We start from the raw sequence: 25,256 nt of genomic DNA on the forward strand, positions 1-25,256 counted from the left end.
ATGACCTACCATAGAACTTAATCCATTGATTGATGAATCAACATAATGCTAAGATTAATCTTTTTATTGTTAAGACAATACAATGTGCTGTAGTATAGATTGAGTCAGGAAAGAATGTATCAATCTAAAATTTACACATCCCATAAAATATGCAATGTTAGTATTTTTTGAATTTGAATAATCTCAATAACATTTGTCAGTGATCCTTTATAGTAATTAGTATTATTCCTCAGTTAAGGAAATATCACCTACTTTGAGGGGTAATGTTACTTCTTTGTGTTCAGACATCAGTCAGTAAATTTAATAAAATAAAGAATTGAAGTTTTTTTTCCAAGAACAATGCAATTTAAGACCTTGTATTCCAAAGCAAGTTGAATCATATTTTTGCGGTGTCAACTCAAGCAATTTTATACTGAGGTTTTTATCAATAGTCCCATAAGATACAATTTATATTGGAAAAATTTTAACTTATTACAAATGACACTTGTGAAATTTCACATTGGGAGTGGAATCCAGTTATGTCAGCATCGTATAAATCTCTGAAATAGCAGTTTTTACTGCAAGCTCCCTGTATATATTTGAGTGGAGCACTGTGATCGGTTATTGGCTGATACCAAACTGAGTACTGTATATCATTCTTATTAGTTGAGATAAATGCATTGTGAAAGATCATCAGGGAAGATGTGTTCAGTATCAATGATCTAGGGTTCACTTAAGTGGATCAATAAGAGTAGCTAGCATGTAGACAGAGAAGACATAACTTTAAAAGGGCAAAATTTATAATGATAATGATAAAAAAAGTCCAGAAAAAACACAATACAGATGTAAAATCAAAGTAAATTAAGCTGTTTAATAATCAGGGAGCGTGATGCAACTTGAAAGTGCAGTGAGTGGTATGAGGATAAAATGAATGCATTGCTGGTCAGGTTTTTGGCAAATGTGAGGCAGTACTTTTGCAATAGATTAATTTAAATCTTATTAGTGTAGTAATCTCTCCTGCTAATCCAAATGAGCTATCTAGGAATTACTGAAGTAGCTACGCTGGAAAACATTGAAATTCTCTAGATGTGTTTTGGTAATAAGGGGAAAGGCAATAAATTACCAGGGTATTTATAGTTTTGTAAAAAATAAACAGAATCATAAATATTTTTGTTTACATGAATCGTGCAAACTAGAAAATATAATTTTTAAAGTCTGCCAAATAGTAGACAGCTATATAATTTGATACCTTTTTGAAACTGTGCAATTCATCTCTCCTATTTGGGTCTGTCTAATTAGTTTTGCATACGAGTCAAGTCGTATTGATAAATCTGGTAATGAACTAATGGATGAACTAGTGTTTTTTATGTGGCTGATTAAAACTAAAGCAGTCATAACCTTCTTTCATTGTAGCATCTATAACAAAGCAGCTAAACTGAATTATGATCCAAGCATAATAGAAATTTTGGTAAGCATGGTTCTTGGATGTGCCAACAGAAGATGGCAAGGGATTATTGTCTCCTTAAAACCCAGCCTCTATGCTTCTAAAGAGCTGCCCTCTTGAACAGAGCTGCCTTCAAAAAACCCTCTGTTTTACAGACTGTGTTGGTGTTGTATGTTGCCACTGCAGAGTTCTTCAGCCATTTAACCATTTAGAGTTCTTTCCTGTGCTTAAGCATGCTTAAGGCGTTCAGTTCATTTAAATTCTACATACTTCCTTGGCCTCCCTGGGTTCATATACCTTGGTGGCTGAGAGGCCTATATGTGTTGCCTGCTAATGGACAGTCCTTCCCAAAAGAAGATACCGAAGAAGGATGCCCTGCCTGGCATCTGCTCTATAGGTTCTGCTTGTGGCTGATAGGATGCCAGTTCGCTCTTTTTCTCACTGCTAGCGTTCAGATTAGTGTTTTGGCTAAGTCATGAGAAAGTGAGGATGTGAGCAGATTTCAAGGCTACATCTCCATAGCTTTGAAAAACATGACATGATTTATTATACCGTTAAAGACAGAATGGTAGTCTACAGAAGCAATTCAATCTGTATAAGGCTAAAAGAATTAAAACACTGAATTACGTTTCCAGTGATAATGTATGGTGATAGCCTTTGCCCGAGAAGGAGAGCTAATTGAATTTATTAGAATCTGAATTATTTCTAAAAGCTGCAGTTCGAGTTATACTGCATATAAAGGGAAGTATATTTCAGAGGCAAGGATCAGTTACTCTGTTCTTTTTCCCCAGTTCAGCATACTACTATTGATCTGAGGCAGCAAATCAAATGAGATGACAAAGAGTATTTATTTGAGTAGCTAAATGGTTGCTGTATAGTCTATTTTATATTAGGGATTGGATTCGAATTTATTGGATTGGATTGGAATCTAGTGGTACTAGATGCCTCTAATACTAAATTTTATTCAGGTGTTTTGCCTATTCAAAGTAAGTTCAAAAAGCTTCTGGAACTGACTAGTTTGAATCAGAAGCCCTAGAAAACAGATCGGTATCTGTAAGGATATAAAGAAGCAGCGGAAATAATTTTCTAACTTTCTGGTCACTCATTCCCTCACCCCTTATATGTGGGACACAACACAGGTGGATTTTTGATTTGGGGGTGTGGGACGGGTAAACAGCACTTGGAGCTTTAGATTGCTTGCATGTTATCTTTATCCCTGTCCTTCCTTTTAAAATCAGTGCTTTAAAAAAAAGTTTGTTTCCTTCTTATGCTGGTTTTCTGAGAGTGTTTATATGTGCAGAGCAAGTTTTATAAATGAAAAATCAGCCTTTTAATCTCTTTTCACACCCAAAGCTCGTATACATGAATTATTTCTGTTTTTCCTTGGATTCTAACCAAGCTGGGGGATGTCTGAATAAAATAAGCATTGTGAATTTAGAGATCTGCTTTCTTCAGTGCTAGGAACCACAGCAGGAACCAGAAGAGTTTAGATATTGATTTTGACCCGTGTACATAATGTTATCTGTTTGTTGCTAAATATGGCAATCTGTAGGAAAGGTCATGTTCTCAGACCTAATTAAGAAAATTAGGAAAGGCAAAAAACAAAAATCAGAAGCCCTAATAATGACCTGATGCCAGAAAGGGCTGCTATGTTTCTGCCAGTATGCACTGTAGCTGACTAAAGAATCAAATGCCAAGAAGCAAGGTGTTCCTTTCCATGGCTCTTGCCTCACTTAAGCTAGTGATAAATCTGGTTGTCTTCCTTTTTTGGACAAATGATTTGTTTTATTGTTTCATTATTGCTCTTTTAGTGGTTAGTTTTTATTCTCCTGCATTTGCCTTTAATTGAAGCCAGAACTTCAACTGTAATATGTAAGAGGAAAGTGCTAGAAAGCCCAGAGCAAATGTGTGTCAGTATTTCTCTTTCTAAAAATAGATAGTAGTAAATAAATTATACTTCCTTGGAGCCTAGAAAAAAAAAAAGTCTTAATGCATAGTTTGTCTATTTTCATCCTGTGCATGTGGGAAGTAAATAACAACATAAAAATTGAATGCAATCATACTGTCATGCAGATTTAATTTATTACTGAAGTCCTAGCTTTAGTTGAGCTTTAGCAGGTGGGATGAAAGTCACGTTTTACTTCTTTGCTGAAGTTTTTCATTCCATGTCTTGTTTCAAAGGGAAAAGACTAATTCTCCCTCCCCACCCCCCCTTTTTTTTCCGTAAAACATTTCTATTGCTGTTCTTTCTGTTTTATTTTTTTTCTAGGTGCAGTTCTGCTATTCAGTACGTTTTGAATTGACTTCAGTTTTGCTCAGCAAATGAACAGTAACTTCTTTTATTTTTACAGCACCACCTGGCACTGTAGTGTCCACTGCTGTTGTCCTTAAGGATTGTAGTGACAGAAGTAACAAATACTCTGCTACCGCCCTTATGTTTTCAAAAACCAAAACTAAAATGAAAACCTAAACACCCTCACAAGATAATTTATCAAAATGTCTTTTCTTCTTTCCTCTTTTCATGGATGTGGAAGCAAAGGTATAAATCTTCTGTTGTCTGATGCAAAGCTGAGCTAAAACTTCAGTGTTCTGGTTCCTCTGTTTTGAGAGAGGGTTCTTCATATGGCTGAGATACCGGTGTGAGGCACTGGCACCAGGTCATGTTTTGCAGAAAACAAGAAGATGCCGAAGAAAATCTATGTGTAAATGTGCACAGTGAATAGGTCTAATTTGCAACATTACATGTGGAAATTTAGTTTTAGCAGTGTTTCATGGATAAATTTCTGAAGCATCTTCTAATCTTCAGTGTGGGTTTTGCTTTCCTGCAGTACTGAAGAACGCTGCTCTACTTTTTCTGTTCCTTTTGAGGTATAGTTCTACTCCTTAAAGATTGCATAGGAGGAGGGAATGGTGGTGGTTGTACTTATTATAAGGGCTTTTGACATTTGAATTTACTTAATCAGTGAATACAGGGTTATTTCTTCTGGCTCTCAGTGCTTTCACCTTGCCCTTTGGTTTGCTACAGATTTTTCAATTTTCATGCATCAGCCATCACTAGCAATGAAAGTAAAGCAACCAGCTTATTAAATGTTTGAATAAATGTCAGCAACTTGTTGTGGTTTAACCCTTGTAGGCAGCTAAGTAGCACAGACACTTTGTCACTCTCCCCAGGTGGGATGGGGGAAGAGAACTTGAAGGGCAAAATTTAGAAACTCAGGGATTGAGATAAAGGAAATAATATGTTAATTTTAAAAGTAGAATATAGAAGAAATCACAAATCCAAAATGTAGCACTGTACTGAAGAAAGTGAACTCTATCCCAGCCAAAACCAGATGACAACTACATGTGGGTATGAGCAGTAGAATGTTTAGTTTCATTCAGTTACTTCAAATGATTTGTTATAAAAGGTTGTGTGAAATTCATCATTTTATGCTGGTAATTTTTCCCTGCAAGAAAAATACATTTAAAAACATACTGATTTTCTACCTGGGCCTTTAGAACAGATTTCTTACCTTTTACATACCCCAAGAGGAGGGATCTGTGGAATACAATCAGGTGGAACTTTATTTGAATAAATCTAGCCTAGATAGGACTTGCTGAGTTATTACTTATTTTGTCCTTTCTTGACTGCATTGTAGATGCCTAAAATTTATTCTTTATAGCAAAGTATTTGGGAGTGGGCTCTTGGGGCATCTGGGTATCTGTGGTACAACTTCCAGCTCTTTGTGAACCAAGGCTTCATCTGGGCAGAAGGAACTCTTGAGTGTTTCTGAATCTGCCTCTCAGATGTTATATCAAGAGCAGAGCTAAGAGAGCGGGACTTGTATCAAGAGGAGTAAACTGAGTTCAAGCTCTTTTTTTTGTGTGTGACATCATGGAGACATCTGTATGGTAAAAGCATAAAAATAATCTGCTCAGATAAGAGCATTAGAATGGACAGTAATCGAAAAACACAGTTCTATTTTGGAAAACAGTAATCTAAAAATGTCAATTTTGAATCCGGCAGATCTATTCCTATGACTATTAAAATTTTACTTGCTAAATTTAGTGACAAAAAGTACTGTTTTAAAGTCTAGGGGAATTATCTGATTTTTTTTCCCGCTTAACAGTCTATGAAATAGACTATTAAGTTTCCACTGTTTATAACAATTTGAAGTTCTGTCACTTACAATTTTAAAAAAAATTGAATAAAAAATATTTTTGTACACATTTTTTATTTTTATATTGATCCACCTAGAATAGACAAAAGCTTTCTTCTGAGTTTAAAATCATTGTTTCAAAATCCTTTTCAAAATTCCATTTTGGGGAAATTCACAAGGGAAATTAGAATATGAATACAGCGATCTCCAAATAATCTGTTCTGAAGCTCTGAAGGCTATTTGATTTAAACCTTTTTCATCTAATTTCAGATTATTATCCTATTTTTATATCCAACTTCTTCAGCTCCTCTTCTCTACCTTCTTTTTTTCCCCTTGTATTTCCAGTCCTTCTTTTCAATCTGACTCAATTAAGAATTAATCAGATCTCCAAACATCTGAGTCCTTCCTGAACCATTGCTGAATCATTGTTTTCCTTTGGTAGGACTCACTGACAAGCAGATTTTTTTTTTTAATTCAGCAATGAACTTTAATTTTTAGAATGAATGTTGTGTCATTTTAGAGCAAAACTTAAACTGGTTTCTAGAATGTTGGGATGTGAGTTTTTCTTGCCATTGCTTATGACTTAAAAGCACCATGTGATTCAAGTCTTAACTCTTAAACTAAAGGAAAAAGTTGGTAATTCATGGTGAATTCTCAAAATGTAGTACTATGTTGTTTTCCTGTTAAAAATTGTACAGGTGAAAAGGAAAAATGGACTTTGGTCCTTAGGAAGACTGTAAGGCTGTGTGGTAGTACCAGAATGCAGATATTTAGAATGTAGACGTGCTCATCACTCAGGGACTTACATACCCAGTTTCTAAAATATGGTAATCGTAGAATGGCTTGGGTTAGAAGGGACCTTAAAGATCAAATTATAGTTTGTTTTTGTTACGTTTTCTCTTTTCCCTTTTTTCTTTTTCCCTCCATACTTAGCCTGCAGAAGTACCCGCTTTCCCTCCCCTGAAGGGAAATTGATAATGTGTTCTGAGGTAACAAATTATATCTGTCCCTGAAAATGAGCCAATGTAATCATGACAAATTCATGAAATAAAGAGGAAATATCTTGCTGCAGTCCTGGGGAACATGAGTCAATATGCTTTAGGTAATTATTTAATAAAGCATCTCTTCTAGTGCATTGAACCAGCCTTAGATACTGAAGCAGTAATATTTATGTGGGAATAAACAAACTTCCAGTAAAAGCTGGTGACCAGAAGTATGCAATTATACATTTCCAGAAATACTCATTAAACCTGTCTACTTAAATTTTAATCAGACTTCTCTTTATGAAAGTCATTGTGATAAGGGGGATGTAGGGGGAAGAAAAAAGCAAAGGTTTTTATGAAAGACTGTTCAGCTCTACTAGTTTCCCAAATACCCTTGGGAATTTTTGTTTTCATTTAACTACTTCTACTTGGGAATGCAAATCAGTCTAAGAGTTAACAATGTAAAATCCTATGTGCTGGCTTAATTCTGTTTTATGGGAGCTGTATTGATATTAGCACAGAAATACTACATTGATAGCAAAGCTGTCCAAAAAAATGATGTGGGGATTAGACAGTGAGATATTTGAAATACTTAATCTTTGTGCAGTCCATCTGAGATACAAGACCGATAGTGTGTAAATGTATACGTGAAAGTAAAGCCACAGGAAACACACTTACACTGAAAAAATACAAATCAGTTGGTATTTCCCTCATTTTTTAGACCACCTTTATTAATCTTCGTCTTATGTCTGACTTAAATACTGCAGACTGTGTTATATTTGAGAAAATAGAGCATGTGTTGCCCAGGATCATACTGAGAGCTTATGAGAAAGTCAGAAATAGCTATGAGAGGTTCATGACTCCAACTGCTGGAATTAATACAGTAGGTGTCTTACTATGTTCCTCTCAAATATTAGATTTGTGTAATTTAATGGTCAGTGATTTTCAGCCATCATTTTCAGTGGCATGAGGGTATCAGGGACAGTTTACTTGCACAACTGAGCATGCCTACGATTTGAAGCCTTTACACAGATATTTGTAGACCTATTGAAACCATCCAAAAGGGAAGTTCAGAGGCCAACCTACAAAACGTTAGTGCATAAAGAAAGCGTGTGTCCATCCCTGAAAAGAGTAATTAAGCTGTTCATGTTCCACAGTCTCTTTTTTGTCTGATGTACACTTCATTCTGGTAGATCACCTTGTGTCTTTGTGAATGTCAGTGACAAATGTTGTTGCTTTAGTCTTTGATTCTAATGGCCACTGTGCTTTATCCTTCTAGGGCATCAGCAGCCTCTTCAGTTCGCTTAAAGTGGTCAGACTACTTCGTCTGGGTCGTGTCGCTCGGAAGTTGGATCACTACATTGAATATGGAGCAGCAGTCTTGGTTCTGCTGGTGTGCGTGTTTGGTCTTGCAGCACACTGGTTGGCCTGTATTTGGTACAGCATAGGAGACTATGAAGTTATCGATGAGGATACAAACACGATCCGAACTGAGAGCTGGCTCTATCAGCTGGGAATGTCAATAGGAACACCTTACCGTTTTAACACATCTGGCTTTGGAAAATGGGAAGGCGGGCCAAGCAAGGATTCTGTCTACATCTCCTCATTGTATTTTACGATGACCAGCCTCACCAGTGTTGGATTTGGAAACATTGCACCGACGACAGATGGGGAGAAGATCTTTGCTGTTGCTATGATGATGATTGGCTGTAAGTATTAGAGATTCTTTTTCTCACACAATGTCAGATAGCTATGTGCCACGAATACTGAGTAACATATGAGCAACTAGAATAATGCCAAATGTTATTATGCATTTTAAAAGCGAATTATTTTTTGTGGCAGTGTAGTTATTCACACTTTCTTACTGGTTAGTTTTAAAATCACAGATGGAAATATTGCTTCGACTAGCAAAAATTCAGTCATTTTGGAAGCAATATTCTGTTAATATCCTTTCAGTGTTTCATGTAAGTAAATAACAAAATGTCTAAAGCCTGAGGTATTAAAAATTAAAATTCTAGGGTGAGCACAGATGTGTACGTGGCAAAATCTTGGCATGTCTTAGAGTTGTGTACTCTTGACAAGTAGGTGAAAGAGTGAGAAGAAGCCCAGGAGCATCTTCACAGGAAAGAGGCAACAGTAGCTCTCTAGAGGCCACGAGCTCCACTGAGGGCTGAGCATACAGTCAGATCCTGAAGCAAACACAGTGCCACTGGACTTGGACAGCAATTTTGGCTCGTATTTCCTTGTCACAAGGGATTTGTATTTGCCAAGCTGTCCAGTTTTTGGTCCATGCAAAGTGCCTGGAGAGAGTTACTTGCAGTTACACACTGTACTGTGACTGCTCTTGAACTCGGTCATGCTTTTTTACATGAGAGTGTAATTTGGACCAAAATAAGGGGGAAAAAAATGCTTCATATGTGGAAGAGTATATAATTATTATTATTAGTAAAGAGAGAGAAGCTTTTGAACTTATGTGAACTTACGTAGAAGCTTATGAATCTTATGAATATTATATTTAGGGAAGAAAAAAGTCCTCGCTAAGCAGAAAATTAAGTCTAATATATAATGAAACTCAATTAACACCACCGTTGCACTATAGTAATGTGCAGCTTTGATTCTGATATGTTATTTTACAGCAGAAATGAAATCCTGTGTTGAAATTACACAGTGTTACAATTTTACAATTTTACCACCGCAAAATTACAATTGCAGTGGTAAGCAGGCTGAATGTTGGGAGTAGAAAGACAAGCATTTTTGATTGAGTAGGCATTGGGATTTTTTAGCTGTAAAAATTTTTAGTTTTATTCTTGTATCTTCTTTCACTTCTGAAAGTCCCATCATCTTATTAAAACATACTAGCAGTGGAAGTGTAATTTTATATAAAGCTTGGAGACAGTTACAGTGTTTCCTCAGGTGAATGTGCATAAGGTAATGTAGCAGCATAGTGCAGGGCTGGCTTCTGAACATACTTCCTGATGAAGGTGCCTGTTTTAATAGGAACATCCTGAGCTTTGGCTTATTCTTCATTACGTTACACTCATGATTCTATCTAGACATGAATAGCTAGTACTGTTATTATTATCAATGCTGTGAGTACTCAATGAACGTTTTTTGATTTTACAAAATCAAGAATGTTTGTAGGGATATTTTGGAGTTATTCTCCTCCAAACACTTCATTTGAAAGTGTGATAGAAAGAAATAGAATTTCTGCATGGTGAGAACTGATAAATAACTGCTCTGGATTGTGAAATGAATTTTCACTTCAGCAAGTTTTTAAAAAATAGTGGTCTGGTAATCTTAAATCTCATGAACGCAATCACATTTGACAGAAACAGTTTTGTTTTTTTTTCAATATTTGATTGGACTTCTGGAACCTTAAATAACTGTTCTGATAAATATCTGTGTATCTGAACATCTCTATCCTATGAATAGCTACTTGGAAATGATTTGGGCTGTTCATAATATGTGTTTGCAGGAATGGCAGTTAAGTGATCCAATCTTTTAGTTTACCTCTCTGGGTCTTGTAGGGTCATATTGCTTTTATCATGCAAGATGTTTTGAGCTATGATCATTCCTGAGGATGAGAGGAACTGAACTGCTTGCTGCTGTTTGGAGCCTGACTGTTGATACAATTTCTTCCACTGTAAAATGTTGCATTAAAATAACCCTGCTTTGCCTGTAGAATTAAACTCTCAAAGATTGATATGAGCTTGAACTAGGTTAATTTTGTAAGAATTTTGTCTGATCTGTTGGGAACCTAAAAGATACAGAGCAATTGTATTGGGGGATAAATTTGGAGGAGGGAAAAGTAGTCTTCATGCTAGAGCTTTCCTGCATCACTCAGGAAAAAATACATATGTTCCTGGCCAAGTAGCACGTTTGTTATGAGCTGAGGTGCTCACATTACAGTTGGTGGCGTGGCTACATGTTCCTGTTTTGCTTCACATTTTATGCATGTCTTGTCACATAGATTTGCATCTGTGAAAGTCCAAAGCATCCAAAATAAGCACCTCTAATCAATTCTGCCAATGTGTTACTGCCCATTAGAGAGACAGTGGTGCTCAAAACTATGCTCTGATGGTGTGTGAAGGCAGCAGCTCATTTGCAATCTTTCAGTAGCACAGGGAGTTCCATTTTCTTTCCATGATCCTAACAGTTTGACTGACTGAAGCTCCAGTTGAAGGTAAGTGGAATTCGCAGGGCACAACTTCAAGTTTATTACTCCGTTAACTTCTCTCTTGCTAGAGGAGAGTCCTTAAGAACTGTGTGATTTTTATCTTTTTTTTGTTGTGCTGGTGTGCTGGGTGTACCTGTATATTTAAGCAGTCCATTTAATAGTGCTAGGCATTTTTCTCAATTTTTTGTATGAAATGGAAACAACAGTGGCACTTCTTTGAGGTTGTTGCCTTTTGCTAGTTGAGTAAGCCAATATGCTAACAAAATTGTTTTTGAGATTCCTGAACTGCCACTATCGTGTCATGAAAAAAGGTTAGTGGGGACAAATATATATAACAACCAGCATTAATAATTCAAAGTAATTCCATCGAAGTTTTACTTTAAATAAACTGGAAATATTTAATAGGAGAGTAATTTTTTCCCCTTGGACCAATTAACCTCTCAACTGTGAATAAATAGTAGAGCTTCCATTAGACTGATGGGGAAAAAAATTAGCTGATTAGAAGAAAAGTGGTAAAATTTCCTTCTATTTGTGGCTTTTATCCTGTGCCTTTTCAGAGCAGTAATATGCACTATGTCAACAAGCTAGCCAAGCCCATGCTCACAATTTTATTGGTAGAGATGGCCTTTGAATTTGCGATCCTTTTCCTATTTGTGGAAGAACCTGAGTTTTCTTGAAATAAAAGTGGTGATCAAGATGTGTAGGTGTGTGGTGATCAAGATGTGAGGTCTGTGACCTCCACCTTCTTTGCATGACCTGTGTAGCTAACGCAGAAGAAGCTGGCACTGGTGCCACTTCAGTGCATGGTAAGCAGTTGCCTCCCCCTGGTTTCTCCATATTTGATATTCTAAAATTATTTTTTTATAGAAAAAAAAGCCATGCAAAATTCTGGGGAAGGCTGGGTCTGGTGTGTGCTTGCCTGGAGGAGCATTGCCAGGTGGTGCAATTTGGTTGTCTTTCTGGCCCTCGTTTCAGATGTAGCTTTTTGTTTGCTTTGGTTTTGCTTGGTTTACTGTCTGAGTATACTGAATAATTTCTAAGGAGAAAAGTCATTAGTAGCAGCAGTATTTTCCTTTGGTTTTGGACTGTTGTCTGCTGAGCCTCTCTGTTTTCAGGAGAGGAGTTACTATGTAAATAAAGGATTTTAAGGTGTGTGTTGCTGTCTCATCCACTGGAAAACTGGCTGAAAGACTTCTGGTAGAGTTAGCACAGGACTGTGTTGACACCAAAGCAGGACATTTGTGTCAGATGGGCTTAGTATAATACAGGTATTTGAGAACATAAGGAGCATAAATGGTGTCCTTTAACGTGTGTTCAGTATTCTTATGAAAAGAGTGCTGGAATTAATGCTCTAATTATGTTCTAACTTCCATAAGACAAAATGTATTCTTTTGTGCTCGGCTGCTGATGATCTATCCCATTCTACTCACTGGTTTCTCCTGTGAAGCTGATCCAGAGGCAGAAATACATTTGTGTAGTGTTATCTCCTCATAGACATGTTGACCACTGGTAATAGCACTTTGCTACAGTATCAGCTGTTCAAAGAAGTACCTTGGTTCCATTTTCCTTTTTATTCAGAATTTTGTTATAACTTTATCAGAAATGCTAATTCAGGGCTCGAAGCAGTGATTGAGCACCTGGTGGGGAAGGCAGGGCCAACCCAGGGGGGCTCAGGTGTATGCAATGTACCCGAGTGGCTGCACTTGGTGGAGCCAGGGTCCGCCCCTTCCCAGACCTCATGTAAGGGCTGGCAGTGGAGACAAGGAAATCTTGCTGAAGTTCCCTGCACATCTGAGGCTTCCAAGGGTAAGCAGATTTTTCCTTTAGTTCTGTTTCCATGGCTGCTGCATTTGAGCATATCCTCATTTGCTGCAGCCTAGGACTCTGTTACCCCACTATTGTTGTTGAGCATTTTAAAACTAATAGGTCAACGTACTGTTCAGTTAACTTCACTAATGTATCTCTGTCCTGAACCAGTGGGAATTGTGACTGATTGAGCACAAATGTAGTCCGGGTAGAAAGTTTAAGATATGTGATTTTGTGAAAGAAGGGTGGGTATGTCTTGTTAGCAGTACATGGAAACTGGAAGGGCTGATTGAGATGAAATAGCTCCATGTGGGCATGGAGCCTGTGAGGCTGTTTGTTTGCTTTTATACAGAAGCATAAGGCACACCATGTGCCTTGGTCTCCGCAGCCCTGTTTCTGCTCAGGAGCCATCTCCTGTGGGGATGTACTCTTGTGTTCTCAAATGCAGTGTCTCTATGCACTATCCTACTGACCTCACTGTGGCTATGGTTTTTAGGAAAACAGCGTTCTACTGTTGTTTGTTCTGACGTGGTAGATGCAAACCCTGATTAGAGTTGTGAGGGACTATGGCGTGCTCGTCATGTAGCCCTCGGGATGCATGGTCCGTTGTCCAGCTCCACGGAAGGGAGGCATGGGTAGGTGAAAAATGCTCTCTGCTCCTAATTGCAAATAATATATACCTGTTTGGGAAAACCTTATTATTTTAAGATAGAGGTGAAGTACCCTGTGGCTGCTCTTAAGCATTTCTGTTCACTGTGTCTAATAAGATACACGTATTACTGTGTAGGTGTTTTTCCTGCAGGTGTGGTGAATTACAGTTTTGTAAAACAGGTTCTCTCTTCACCTCTGTCTGTGAACTGACCTGTGTGTGTTAGCCTCTGTTTATTGAGAGGGTGTGTGTGTGTGTGTACATCTGCATCTATCTATTTATTAAAAGATTAGTGCTACTTCTGAAAGTAAAAACTATTAACTCCTTAGCTTTTCTTTAAATGAATCAAAACACATTTGCTTATCTCTTTTCACAGATGGACACTAAATTGCTAATTTATAGGGAATATGTCTACAGACAGATCTTTCAGAGAGGCTGATGTATACATAAAAACATGTTTAAAGCCACTTTCTGCAGATGAGGAAAAGATATATATTTTCCATTTATAATACTTGAGGGGGGAAAAAAAAGAGCTAATGCAATTTTTATTTTCTCCCCTGTGGAGATGTATGCCTCAGAATAACAGCTCTCATATATTTTGTTCAGTGAAGCTGTCAGGTTGGGTTGTGTAGTGTTTATTTTTCCTAAGCAATAGCAAAAACCCAAAGACTTTCATTTGCAGTTTTCATATCTGAGCACTGTGTCAGCAATCCCCTTTCTCTGCAGGTGGAATAGGGATAAATAGTTCTAAAAATGCTTTGCATTTTCCACCTATAACGTAGTATTGATGGATGCTTGCCTATCTGGACTTTTAAGAAACTCGGCAAAATCTATCATACTTATTTTGGGAGACCTCTGCAAGGTCTTAAGCTTTTAGTACCTTTCAAAGGTAAATTCTTATGGTTAGCCTGGAACTTTTTGGATTACAGAGGTTAATACATCTGAAGGAGGAAGTTCACTGAAGAAAAGGTGTGTGTTTGAGTGATAAACTAAATCATAACTTTCACTGTGAGCTCTATAATTAGTCCAGGTAGTCAGAGCAAAGATGGAAAAAAGAAGAGGAGTTAAAAGGTCAGAGTCAAGCATGTGCATACTTACATACTGCAAGAAATTTTCAGCCTTGGAGTTCATAAATGAAAACAGTCCAGAAACCAGAAACGTGCTCATCTTTACTGATCTTGTGCAATGCTGGCTGCCCTGCTGGATTTCACTGGTTCTCTCTGATTAAGGTAGACATGATTCCCAGGACTATGGAGGAGCTGTCTTAGCTTTGCTCAAAAGCCTGTGAATAACTTATTTCTTATTAATCACACGTGACAAAAAAGGGAATGAGGATAATGCTAAGTACATTTGAAAGCACAATTAGATAGTTGCAGTTACAGTGGTCTGCCCTACAAAACCAAACATCCTCTTGAGCTGCGAGGAGATGGTGGCAGCTGGTATCCTGACAGAGGTCAGTATTGCTACTTCACAGCCTCACAGAGGAGTGAGGATCTCACAGCTTTGCAACTTCACAGAGGAAGTTTAGTGCCCCCCATCAGGATAAGAAGTGTTCAGAGGCACTCGTGAATGACTGTAGCCAGAAACTGAAGAAAACTAGACTATTGTTATCAAAATACCTGAACAAGGTACAGATGTACTGCAGCATCCTGTTTTGGTGGTGGTGCTGAGACATGCATTCCCCTTACAGTGCAGTTCCTCAGTGGTTAGAACAAATGGATGTTGGCCAAGGTTTGTGCTTACTAACTGCTTATCTAATTGTAAAAGAAGCATGCATAGTGCATGCGCTGAACAATTCTTTGGACTGTGCTGCTTGTGCTACCCCTTAGTAGTGATACTACTTCAAAACTAGATGTGAGACCAGATCCTCAAAACAGTTATCTTAATAAACTCCAACTCTTGATCTGTCCTATTATCTGGAGCAGAAAAAAGGCTAATTGTGCTGGGAGAGCCCTAGAAAAAAGGCAGCATTGACACTAGTACCCTTCTAGGGGTGGGGGGTGAGGGACACGATGACATTGGTTTTCCTGGTGGTCAGTGGCCTGAAGATGAGGGGTAGCCATGTGCCAAGTGCTGAGTAGGTCTGCCAAGGTTGTCACCCACATGCTGAGCACAAGGGGCTGTGAGACTTCCAACCCAAAACATCTCCTGCATGCATGCATGCTTATTGCAAACATGTATTTCTTATTTGAGCACATGCTTGAAAAGAAACTCCACCCTTGAAAAATGATTTCTGGGGTATCTATTCTCAGCATTATCCTTGGCAATGTGACAGATCTTTTAGCTGCCACAGAATTCTCACTAGTCACTGGGGTTGTGATTGGGTTGCTTTTTGTATGACTGATAGCTTTGAATTGCTTTTCGTTGTCATCTATCTTAGCCATGAGCAAGACCGCTCAAGTCAGTAATTCTTAATTTTCTTTTTAATAAGTAGAGATAGTTTTTCCAGATATTCTCTCATCTGCGCTTTATTGGTTGTTTGTTGAAGCTGCTCATGATGTTTGAAGAACGGATGTATTAACGGTAAAACTGCTAAGAAACTGTTTGGGATTTCTGAATGTTATTTTCCTTGGATGCTGTTTCCATTAGAAAGAACCACCAGATGCATAATGGGTGTGTTTCTCAGCTATACCAAGTTTCAGCAAAGAGCCAGGACCAGGTGAATGTCTAATGAGACTTTTTCTTTGAAAGTTAGAAGGAGGGTTTGGCTGCCAGAGCATAATTTGTCCTGGTTATCTCCAAATGTGAAAATACCTAAAAAAGCAACAAACTAAAGCACAAACAAAAAGCACCAAAACCCTAAAGTCATTGCGATAATAAGGAAGTGGACAGACAATGCTGTTGTAGGCTTTTGGTTGTTTAAGCAATCTGGCAGACGGTTGATTCCTGAGGGTTGCAATTTTCAGTGAAGTGAACTGGGATCTGTCATCAGTAAGCATGGGACTGCACCAGCTCATGGTGACATTTTCAGAACTACTGATGAGCTGAAGCATTTGGGTGCTTGGCCTGCACACTTACGTCACTGATATTCACTATGGATGGGGCATGCTGGGGGTATGTGGTCAGTGCTGGCAGACTTCACAGCATAGCAAGCTCCAGACCCAGAATGTAGCTCATAAAAGTTGCCTTAGGAAAAGGGCATTGGAGGCCTGCAGATTTCTAAGGGCTTGATACTAATGAAGCATAAAACACTGTTGGCAAAGCCAGCAGAAGGGAGACTGTAGGTGACACCTATGTAAATAGTAACACTCCTACCAAATTCATTGTCTCCAGGCTAAGATAGACTGGAAGGTTCTTTCAGGTTCATACCACCAGTGCTAATCCTGTAATAAATCTGTCTGTGCTAATGGCCGTAGCTATGTGGCCAGTGCCCCATTTTTATGGGGTTAGTCATCTCCTCACCACAGCATGCTTCAAAGCAGTATTTATAGAAGAAATAAAATGGTTTTTGTGAGTATATTAATTTGGTAGTACTTCATTTCCTGGTGTGCTTTTGGGAAATATACGCTAACTCTGTGAGAGATGTTATTTTGTACTATACAGAATTGAGTAAGCAATACTCAATCTCTCTTTATTGTTATCTGAAGTGTAGATGACCAGATTAAAGATGGATGAAATTCCTGTTGTCAAATTCCCTGCAGAAGGCAATTTGCAAAGGGTAAATTTGCCATGTAATTTTGGTTGTGGAAAAAAAAATAAAAATTCTAGAGCTGTATCTTGATGAATCGTCCCATGATGTGTCATTTTGCATTAATGACTGAAAAATTTCAGGCTGTGCTTCAGCCTAATGGATCTAGGGAGTGTCCCCACCTCTGTATATACTAGAATTTAATTGCCAGAATAATCTCAGGAAATTTGACTCCAAATCACTGTCAGAATCATGCAAATCCAATTGGGATAGTTTGAGATTTTTGTGGAAGAAAGAATCACTACATTCTCTGTCTTTTGTCTTTTGCAGCTTAATTTTGATCTCCAGGATGCTGGAAATTTTTGAAATGTAAATAGAGAAAAAGATGTTGGGTGGGAGGGAAGATGAAAGCCGTGGAGTGTTAATTGTTCATTTGTTTTTTTGAAGCTGTGGATGAGAGCTCACACTACTGAAATGTTATAGATAATTGCTTTTTCTCTGTCACACAGTTTCTAAATTTTTACCTCAAATGACTTGTTTTCCTTATCCTCCTTATCACAATTAAGTATCCCTGCTGTGGGTGTCTTTTTCACCTGATGTCTTTAATATCACATGCTTCTGTAATCTCATTAGTGCAGTGTTTTGCTTTTCTTAGGCCTTTTCTAACATTGCTTCCTATTAGTAGATTTTAAACACTGAAATGTGGTGGCTTTTCCAAACTTCTATCAACACATGCAGCCAATTTGTTTTGTGATTCTGGATTCTGAAGAAACATCATTAACTCAGTGTAATGCTTGAGAGGGAAGCTCCTGATGTGTCCAGAACATGGACTTGAAAGTGCAGAAGAGGGGAAAGGAAGAAGGAATGCTTCAAGCAGGTAGCTGGAGGATAATGAGTATTTTGCTCCTTATGGGGAGGGGCGTGAAAGACTTAAGGAATCTGCAACAGTCATTGTGCACAAAGTGTGACAGATTTTTCTTTCTGCAATCCTAGGAGATTTTTCCCTAGCAGTAATGCTGTTTCTGAGCGATAGAAATCCTGTACAAAGATTTAGTTTTATGTAAGAGTATCCCGTATTTCAGAATCTGTTTCTGTCTAAGAAGAATCCAATTAGGCATGGGGGGAAAAAAATAGCAAAATAGCACACTTGGTCGTATGAGTCATTGTGCCACTCGTCATCTAATATGGAATGTAGAAGATGATCTGAAGCATCTTCTAAGCACCTCTCACTGCTACATTATTTTCAAAAAGGAGGTTGTTATAATACTATATATATTGCTACTGGGCTCAAAGACTTACAGTAGGTTACAAAGTGTTGGAGTAGAAGTATTGTGTTGCACTGCTATAACGTCAGTGGCTTATGGATCATGAGATGTCACTAACCACTCAGATGAGCTATACTATGACATCCAAAGAAAGAAGGACTAGTTGTGCTTACCGGATCAGTGAGTTTGAATGTTTGTCTGTTTCTATATTATTAAGATTTTTTGATTTTATAAAAAGAAGCCAAGTTCTAAATATGTTGATGCTGCTGTAGGTCAGGTACAGTTTGTTTTTGATGCAGAGAGCTCTGAAATAGTCTAGATCCAAACTCGAATTGCTATCTGAAGATATATCTATCACAGTAACAGCCTGATGGAAGAAGTTCTGATATCTTGAGAAAATAGGGAGTATATGTGAAAATGTCAATATATTTTATCCGCAGTACGGTAACTCTTGCTGCAATTGGTGTGAAAAATGCACAAGGAAGCAGGTAACGTATTAATAGCTCCTCTTGCCTTGAAGGAAATTAGAAAATTTATTCTTCTAACTGAAGGATTTTGACAGTCTGTAGGGTCTAAAATCCTCAGTGTCATATTCTTTACTGTAAGTTGCCTTATGGTAAAGAATGAACTATTTTATGTATTAAAGCCTGACATTTTATTAACGTCAACGAATTAGAAATCCTGTTTTCCTTCCACTTCAAAATCAAGCCAGTAACTGCAGTAGGTGTTGTGGAAGTAGCTTCTTCTCATTAGGTAAGGGGCAAACCTTGCCCTTTTCTGCCACTGGCTTGAGAATGAAAATGGGTGGCTTGATGAGTGAAGTGATTCATGGTAATGATTGAGCGGTTTTTCAGTGGGAATGGAAACATTGAGTGATTTTCACTAGAAAATATAAAGCAGCTGGTGGTTAGTAATGTCTCTCAAGTGTTCGAAGGCCAAATTTAAGGAGAGAGAACTGGACTTATGAGAACTACTTTGTGTTTGAGTTTGGATGAGTTTTTTGTGAGGTGGTTGTTTTTATCTTTTTCTCCAGTAAAATTAAGATTTACTACAAAATCCTAAAAAATAGGAGTGATATTTCTCTTCTTTGATCTCCATAGCTAAAAGATCATGGTTTAAAGCATGATGCTTTGAAGCCGACAAAAGCTTGAAAGGGGAATTTGAGATGTTTAGTTTGATGGAGAAGATAGCGCATTAGGGCATGAGAAAAGTATGGCTGATTGACTATACTAACCTTATTAGGGTTAATGTACTCTAAAGTGTTCTGATTGTAGTTATACCAATGTAAAACATATTTCACTTCATGAGAGTGTAGTCTATATCCAGAATGGAGTTATCTTTTGTTCAGACACACACTTCAATAACACAGAAGTTTGTAGGGAAGGCTAGTGTTTTATCATTGGACAATCAGGCATGAAGAAAATGCTCCTAACCAGTTTGGGTTAGAATGGGAAAATATGATGCTTCAGTACATGGAGTACTGGCACAGGAGTCCACAGCACAGTGAAACACTGTGACCAGTGAAATACTAGGGCAGATAGTTCATTCACAAAAGCGGGGAAAATAAGAGAGCCTAAAGTAAGTGCAGCTACGCTTCTCCAGCAGCTTGCCTTCAGCTGAGAGGAGTAACAGCCTGCTGGGAAGCTGATCCATGAACAGAGGTAGAGCGGGTCAGAAATAGAACTTGCAAGCCTTGCACACAGTGCAAACGTGTGTAAAGCACTGCTGATGATATTATAAATACTGCTCTTGAGGAAGCAGTAATGGGTTTTCCTTCCTACAGCTGTCTTATAAGTCGCATCATGGCTATGATCTCTCTTCAGCAGAGATTTAATAAGAGATGGTGTCAGAAGTGGAGAGCACTGTGTAAGGGCTCTGGGAAAGCATTTGACAGCTGCATATAAATGAGAAGTGCTGTTTCCTTCAAGTTGCTGCTGTTGACCTCGTAGTACAATATGCTGATGTGTATCCACTGCCTGGATGGGAGCTGGGAGGAGATGGGACCAGGGTTTGTAGGCCCAGGCTTTGAGATAGAACTCTTCAGTCATCTTCAGTGCTATAAGATTTTGATGCATGGATAGTAAAAGAGGCAGCTTCCCTGGAGGAGGCTGTATAGGTGGAGAAAAAGAAATAACTTAAATCTGAAACCACTGTTAGTGTGTATTCTTCTGCATGAGTGCATTGTTAACATTGTATTCTCCTGTATTTTCTGCTTCTGACCTCATACTACAGGAAGATGCTGCTCTACTCTTAAACAGGAATGTATCTGGTTTAGTATCATGCAATGCACAACATGGGTGATAGACAGTAATGTTTGCCTGAGGCCGCACAGCCAAATTCCCTTCTGAATGTTCACAGTAAAGTTCTGTCCTTCTGTAAGTAGTTGCTACTAGTTACACAGTAGTACCTCTATTTTAATAGCTCTGGAGGATTCTCTTACCAGCCTCTAGCTGCCTGGTGGACCAGTTGCATTCCTGTAGAGCAGGTCTTCTTTCCCCAATGACCTGCACTTTGAAATGCCCATTAATTGCAGGTCCTTCTGAATGCTACAGGAGGGCATGCTTCTCACAGTTCAACAGGCTGTAGATTCATCTCAAGTGAAAAAAGAGCACTTGCTGTAGTTACAGCTTGAAAACAGCAAATTTCCTCCAAAATGTGTGCCAAGCCCACGTGCAGGGTATGTAGAGAAAGCAAGCTACTCTCTTGTGCCCTGCTTCTGAGTGATCTAGTGCTCCAGGAGACAGGGAGGCATATAAATGTGCCAAACTAAAGAAAATAGTCAACACACAGCCCACAAAACCTGCTTGCCCTAAAGAACAGATTTTACTTTCACACATTTCATCCTCCACTGACTTCAGTGGTGTTGTTCCTGAAGTGTCCTCTGCGTAGCTGCAGAGGCACTGGCCCTGCAGGAGCTGCTCTGTTTCTGTTTCCACTGAGAGTGTTTGCAGTAAGGGAAGACAAAACATATTTCATTGATGGGCGGGATTTCTTCTGATCTTGGCTCATGATCTCTCTCCAAACCTTGGAAAACCCTGATGCTGGAAGGCAGGGAATGGGTATAGGGATATATGACTTTTTCATTTTTGTGATGTATGTACCTAGATGTCAACAACACCTGAGCAGGATGCTTAACGGATAAAAACTGGATCAGACTGTAAAGTTAAAATGCAAAAGAAGAGCTTTGATAAAGTAACCTAGTAGTGTCTGCTAGCTTGAACTCTCAAGTGCTTTCTGGAAGCAACTGCACTTTCAGTACTCTCATTAATTGTTCTGGTGTTGTCAAGCATGAGCTGCCACACAGATACACAGTCTCTCTTGCGGGACAGGGGTTAGGCTCCTTCCCAGTATCAGCTGCTGAGTTGGGCTGATGTCTGCCACGACAAAACTACTGTGCTTTTTTGTATTCCTCGCACGATCTCTGCGTTGCTTCTATGTTTTATCATTGCGCAGTGAATGCACTGGGTGTGCTGCGATTCAGACTGTGGACTTTTAAAATTACAATCAGACAAGTAAACAGAGCATAACAACTGTGATCATCAATTCAAAACAGCTTGATTGGATCAGTGTCTTCTCATTAGAAAGGGAAAAAAACTCAACCCCAGAACAAAGAGCTTTTTTACTGATGGCTTTGTGCCTTCCACAGGCTGATGATGTGTTTTATGTTATTGCTTGTGTTCTGAGTCCTTCCTACCATTTCTGATTTTACTGCTATTATCTGTCTGCTGCCATCATGATAGTATTAGAAACAGAATGTAGCGACATCTATAATTAGAGTTGTCTACACATTCCTTCTGTCTTCCATTTGACTCATATTCCTAACTTTCTAAATCTCTCAGTGTTCATGTTGAGATAATGAAGGTCAGCCATTTCTGAGAACAGGGGTGTTGTTTATCTATTTAACAAAGCAAGATTTTGTTTTGAGAGCAGATGTATTGGAAGAGCAGGGCTGGAAATCCATATTTGACAGCAAGAGAGTACTCACAGAGGAGATTTTTTGGAAAAAAAGTTGCCTTAATTCAGGGAAGAAACAAACAACATAAGGGCCTTTAAATGTGACCTGTTGGAAAATGCTATCCTTGGAAGACACAAAATGTTGCAGTTATCTGGTTATGGACACATGCATACTTTAGTGACAGTGGAAGTGCTGAGCAGACATAAGAATTGTATGTGTTGTTTCCTTTAGATCAATTGCGAGAGTCTGAAAGTGGTGGAAGGGCAGGATGATACCTGACTTCAGTGTAACTCAGTTGGGCACATCTAGCTCCCAACAGACACTGCCCTGCAGGCAGGCCCAGGCACCACAGAGTGCCTGCAGCCTAGCCTGGCAAGGTGTGCACATTGGCATGTTTTGGGGGAGCGCTCACTGCCGGAAGCAGCATGGGCTGACCACTCTGTACAAGCTGAGCTAACTATGCTGGTCCTTAGTACCTGTCTCTTTGCAAGCTTCTCTCAATGAGCACATCTTTGCATAGTTGATTCTGTGTTAGACCTTGTTAAAGCTATGTTGCTGCGCACAGATACATTAGCATGTCTGTCAAGTAAGCATGACTTACTGGTGTGTTAATGTGCTGCCTAAAATTGTACCTTTTTGCATTATTTTGTTTGCTGAGACCTTTCAAAACATCCTCTTTTGTCTATAGAGGAATAGATTCCCTTCTGTTGTGTTCCTGTGAGAGCACAGCGCTGTAGTCCTCTGCAAGCACAGACTTTTTTGGATATGTGGGACTGGCAATCTGTGAGTTAATTGGTGATGTCTGCATGCTGGAATTAACCTAATTATGGCTTTGATTACATTAATTAAACTCTTGTCCAGAACAGCAGCTGTTTAATCACTTGCCTTGAGGCCCCCTCAGTTGGGGTCATTTTGAACCCTGCTGTTTTAGATTGGCAGAATTTGGTGAATGGAAGATACAGTCAACAACAGGTTGAAGACTTCACTCTCCCCTGTCTTAAACTTTCTCTTCTTAAAACTCTGTTGTGAAATTCTGAATGCCATCCATCAAATTCTGTGCTGATGTTCTTTGAAAGTTCTCCAGAGTGGCTTGAGAGTGTCTTTTTGCACCAGTTTGCTCCCATTTACCTTCTTGTGCTCTTTGTGTTGTGCTTATGAATGCTATGCTGGTTGCACAGACCCTGAGAGAAAAACTTAAGTCTTGCTTTGTTGCCATAGCATTAATTTATTTTATTTTTTACATTTCAGTACAATTAGCTGTTTTGCGTGTCCAACTTGTTCTGGATAGTTGTTGATGTTTAAAGGGTTAGGGTTTGGAAACTGTGCCAAAGAAACTGCAGAGTCAGCTTTGTCGGAACCAGCAGTGGCATAGCATGGTAAGAAAATGAAAGTACTGTTTTTGGGCTTTATGAGATATTCCTGTCATTGGTAGTTGTATTGAAATAAGCAGTGAACTTTGGTATTTCTGCTGTTTGAAATGTCTGCAGAGATCCAGTGCAAATCACTAAGGAATGAGAATTTTCAGTGGAAGGAACTTTGTGGATTTATTTCAAGGTAGAAGAGATGTAGTCTTTGACTTCTTGGAAGCAGATAATGGAAGAGCTTCTCTGATTAAATCTTGTGCTCTTCATTTCTGATCGCTTCTCCTTTATCTTCTGAGCAGGGATATTGCAGTGGCTTTTTTTCAGTAGTTCAGTATTGGGCAGCTAAACTGTGTCTAGCTGATGTTATGAGGGAGAAAAGGACTTGGGAAGGAAAGGACTTTCCTGACTGTGCTGTGTTGTTGTTTCTCCAAGTGAAGACCTCAGCCTTTGGGCTGAGATTTTCAGACAGCAGCAGCTTAAACATGCTAGTAATGTTGGGATGTTGAATGGGACCCCTAGTCTCCTATCACTTACTGACATGGTGGTGTGTGTTAGCTCCTGGACCTTCTCTAAGGGTATTTTGCTAGTAACTTAAAGGGATAAGAAGTTGTGGACTTAGGGATATGGCTCTAATTTAAGAAATGTAATGTACTGTGCATAAAGACATTTAAAAGGGTTTGTGCCTGGAAGCTGAACACCAGAAACAGTAGCTGTGTTCAGCACCTTTAATCAAACTGTCCTTGTTCCCATTCACAGCAATTCATAGAACATATAGCGAGGAAAGCTGGGCCAACATGGGGCTTTTCCTGGAATCAAGAAGTGTAGAACTTTGGTATGGATTGATAGCTGATAGAAAGCAGTGAAGAAATACTTGAGCAAAGCTAATTATGGTGGAGCGAGTCCTATGAAAGCATTGATGTCATTGCACCTTTTCAGACTACTATAGATCTTTTAAATGTGAGTACTTCAGCACATGCCTAGGAGTGCTTCCTCCACAGCTTTATGGTGATTGAAATAATTTATGTCTATAAAAATTTCCGTGCTGATTTTGTGGCATGTTTTCATTCAGTCTATGCAGAATAGTGCGACTCTAAATGCAGTGAAAAAGGAAACTCTTTACTGGACAAATGGGCAAATGAGTATTACATGGAAACGTAGGCTTTCCTGGTACTGTACTGATGGCTTTGTTGTTAATACTCAGGCAGCAGACATATAAGAAATGTGGTCTTAATGGTGATTTATTGGAATTAGAGATACAAAAGAAGGAAGAATTTAGGTTTTTCTTTGTTGTTGTAGTTTAAAACAAATATTTCTGTTTTCTGAATGCATTTGTTTATTCCCATGTAGGAGTTCAGGTCTTTAGGGGCATGCAAAAACCCTGTGTTGTTTGGCTTGAGGGTGCTGTTCAGCTTGCAGTATCAAGCTGCAGGTTAGAAAGATTCTGAAAATGCTTTTCAGAACTGAGAAGCATTTTAAATTGATGGCACTTTTACAGTGAATACCTTTCCAGAAGACTGAACAGCAGCAAGCCTACAGAGGCCAATTCCTTTATACATTTCCTTATCCCTTGTGATTGCTGTGACGATTAAATAACTTCAGAGTAGAAAAAGTTTGAATGGCATTTGCCTTGAGCGTTCTTGTGCAGTGCTTTTTTAATGAGCTCCCACACTTCCAGCTTTCAACTTTTAGTGGTTAAAGCTTTCTTCATGCTTTCGCTCTTATTTTTATGTTGATAAACTTTGCTTTTTGAGGACTTTTGCTAGTAGTTGTCCTTTTTGTGTTGAGTAATGGCATTGGATTAAGGCAAGTAAAAGATTTAGATTCATTGCAACTTAACTCTGCTCTAACTTTAGTCTAGCTGGAAGTC

At 38.6% G+C, this 25,256-nt stretch overlaps 1 protein-coding gene across 1 annotated transcript in view; it reads left to right on the forward strand.

Annotated features, from left to right (window-relative positions):
• KCNH1 (potassium voltage-gated channel subfamily H member 1) overlaps positions 1–25,256 on the forward strand; it is a 165,806-nt gene that overhangs the window by 40,626 nt on the left and 99,924 nt on the right. Inside the window, exon 7 of the mRNA XM_065750268.1 lies at positions 7,825–8,254. Within this exon, the coding sequence (XP_065606340.1) occupies positions 7,825–8,254 (430 nt within the window). The remainder of the gene's footprint in view (positions 1–7,824; positions 8,255–25,256) is intronic.

This window comes from Cyrtonyx montezumae, unplaced genomic scaffold, assembly GCF_038088225.1.
Source record: "Cyrtonyx montezumae isolate F1298 unplaced genomic scaffold, pur_monq_1.0 scaffold_0, whole genome shotgun sequence".
Classification (NCBI taxonomy): Eukaryota; Metazoa; Chordata; class Aves; order Galliformes; family Odontophoridae; genus Cyrtonyx; species Cyrtonyx montezumae.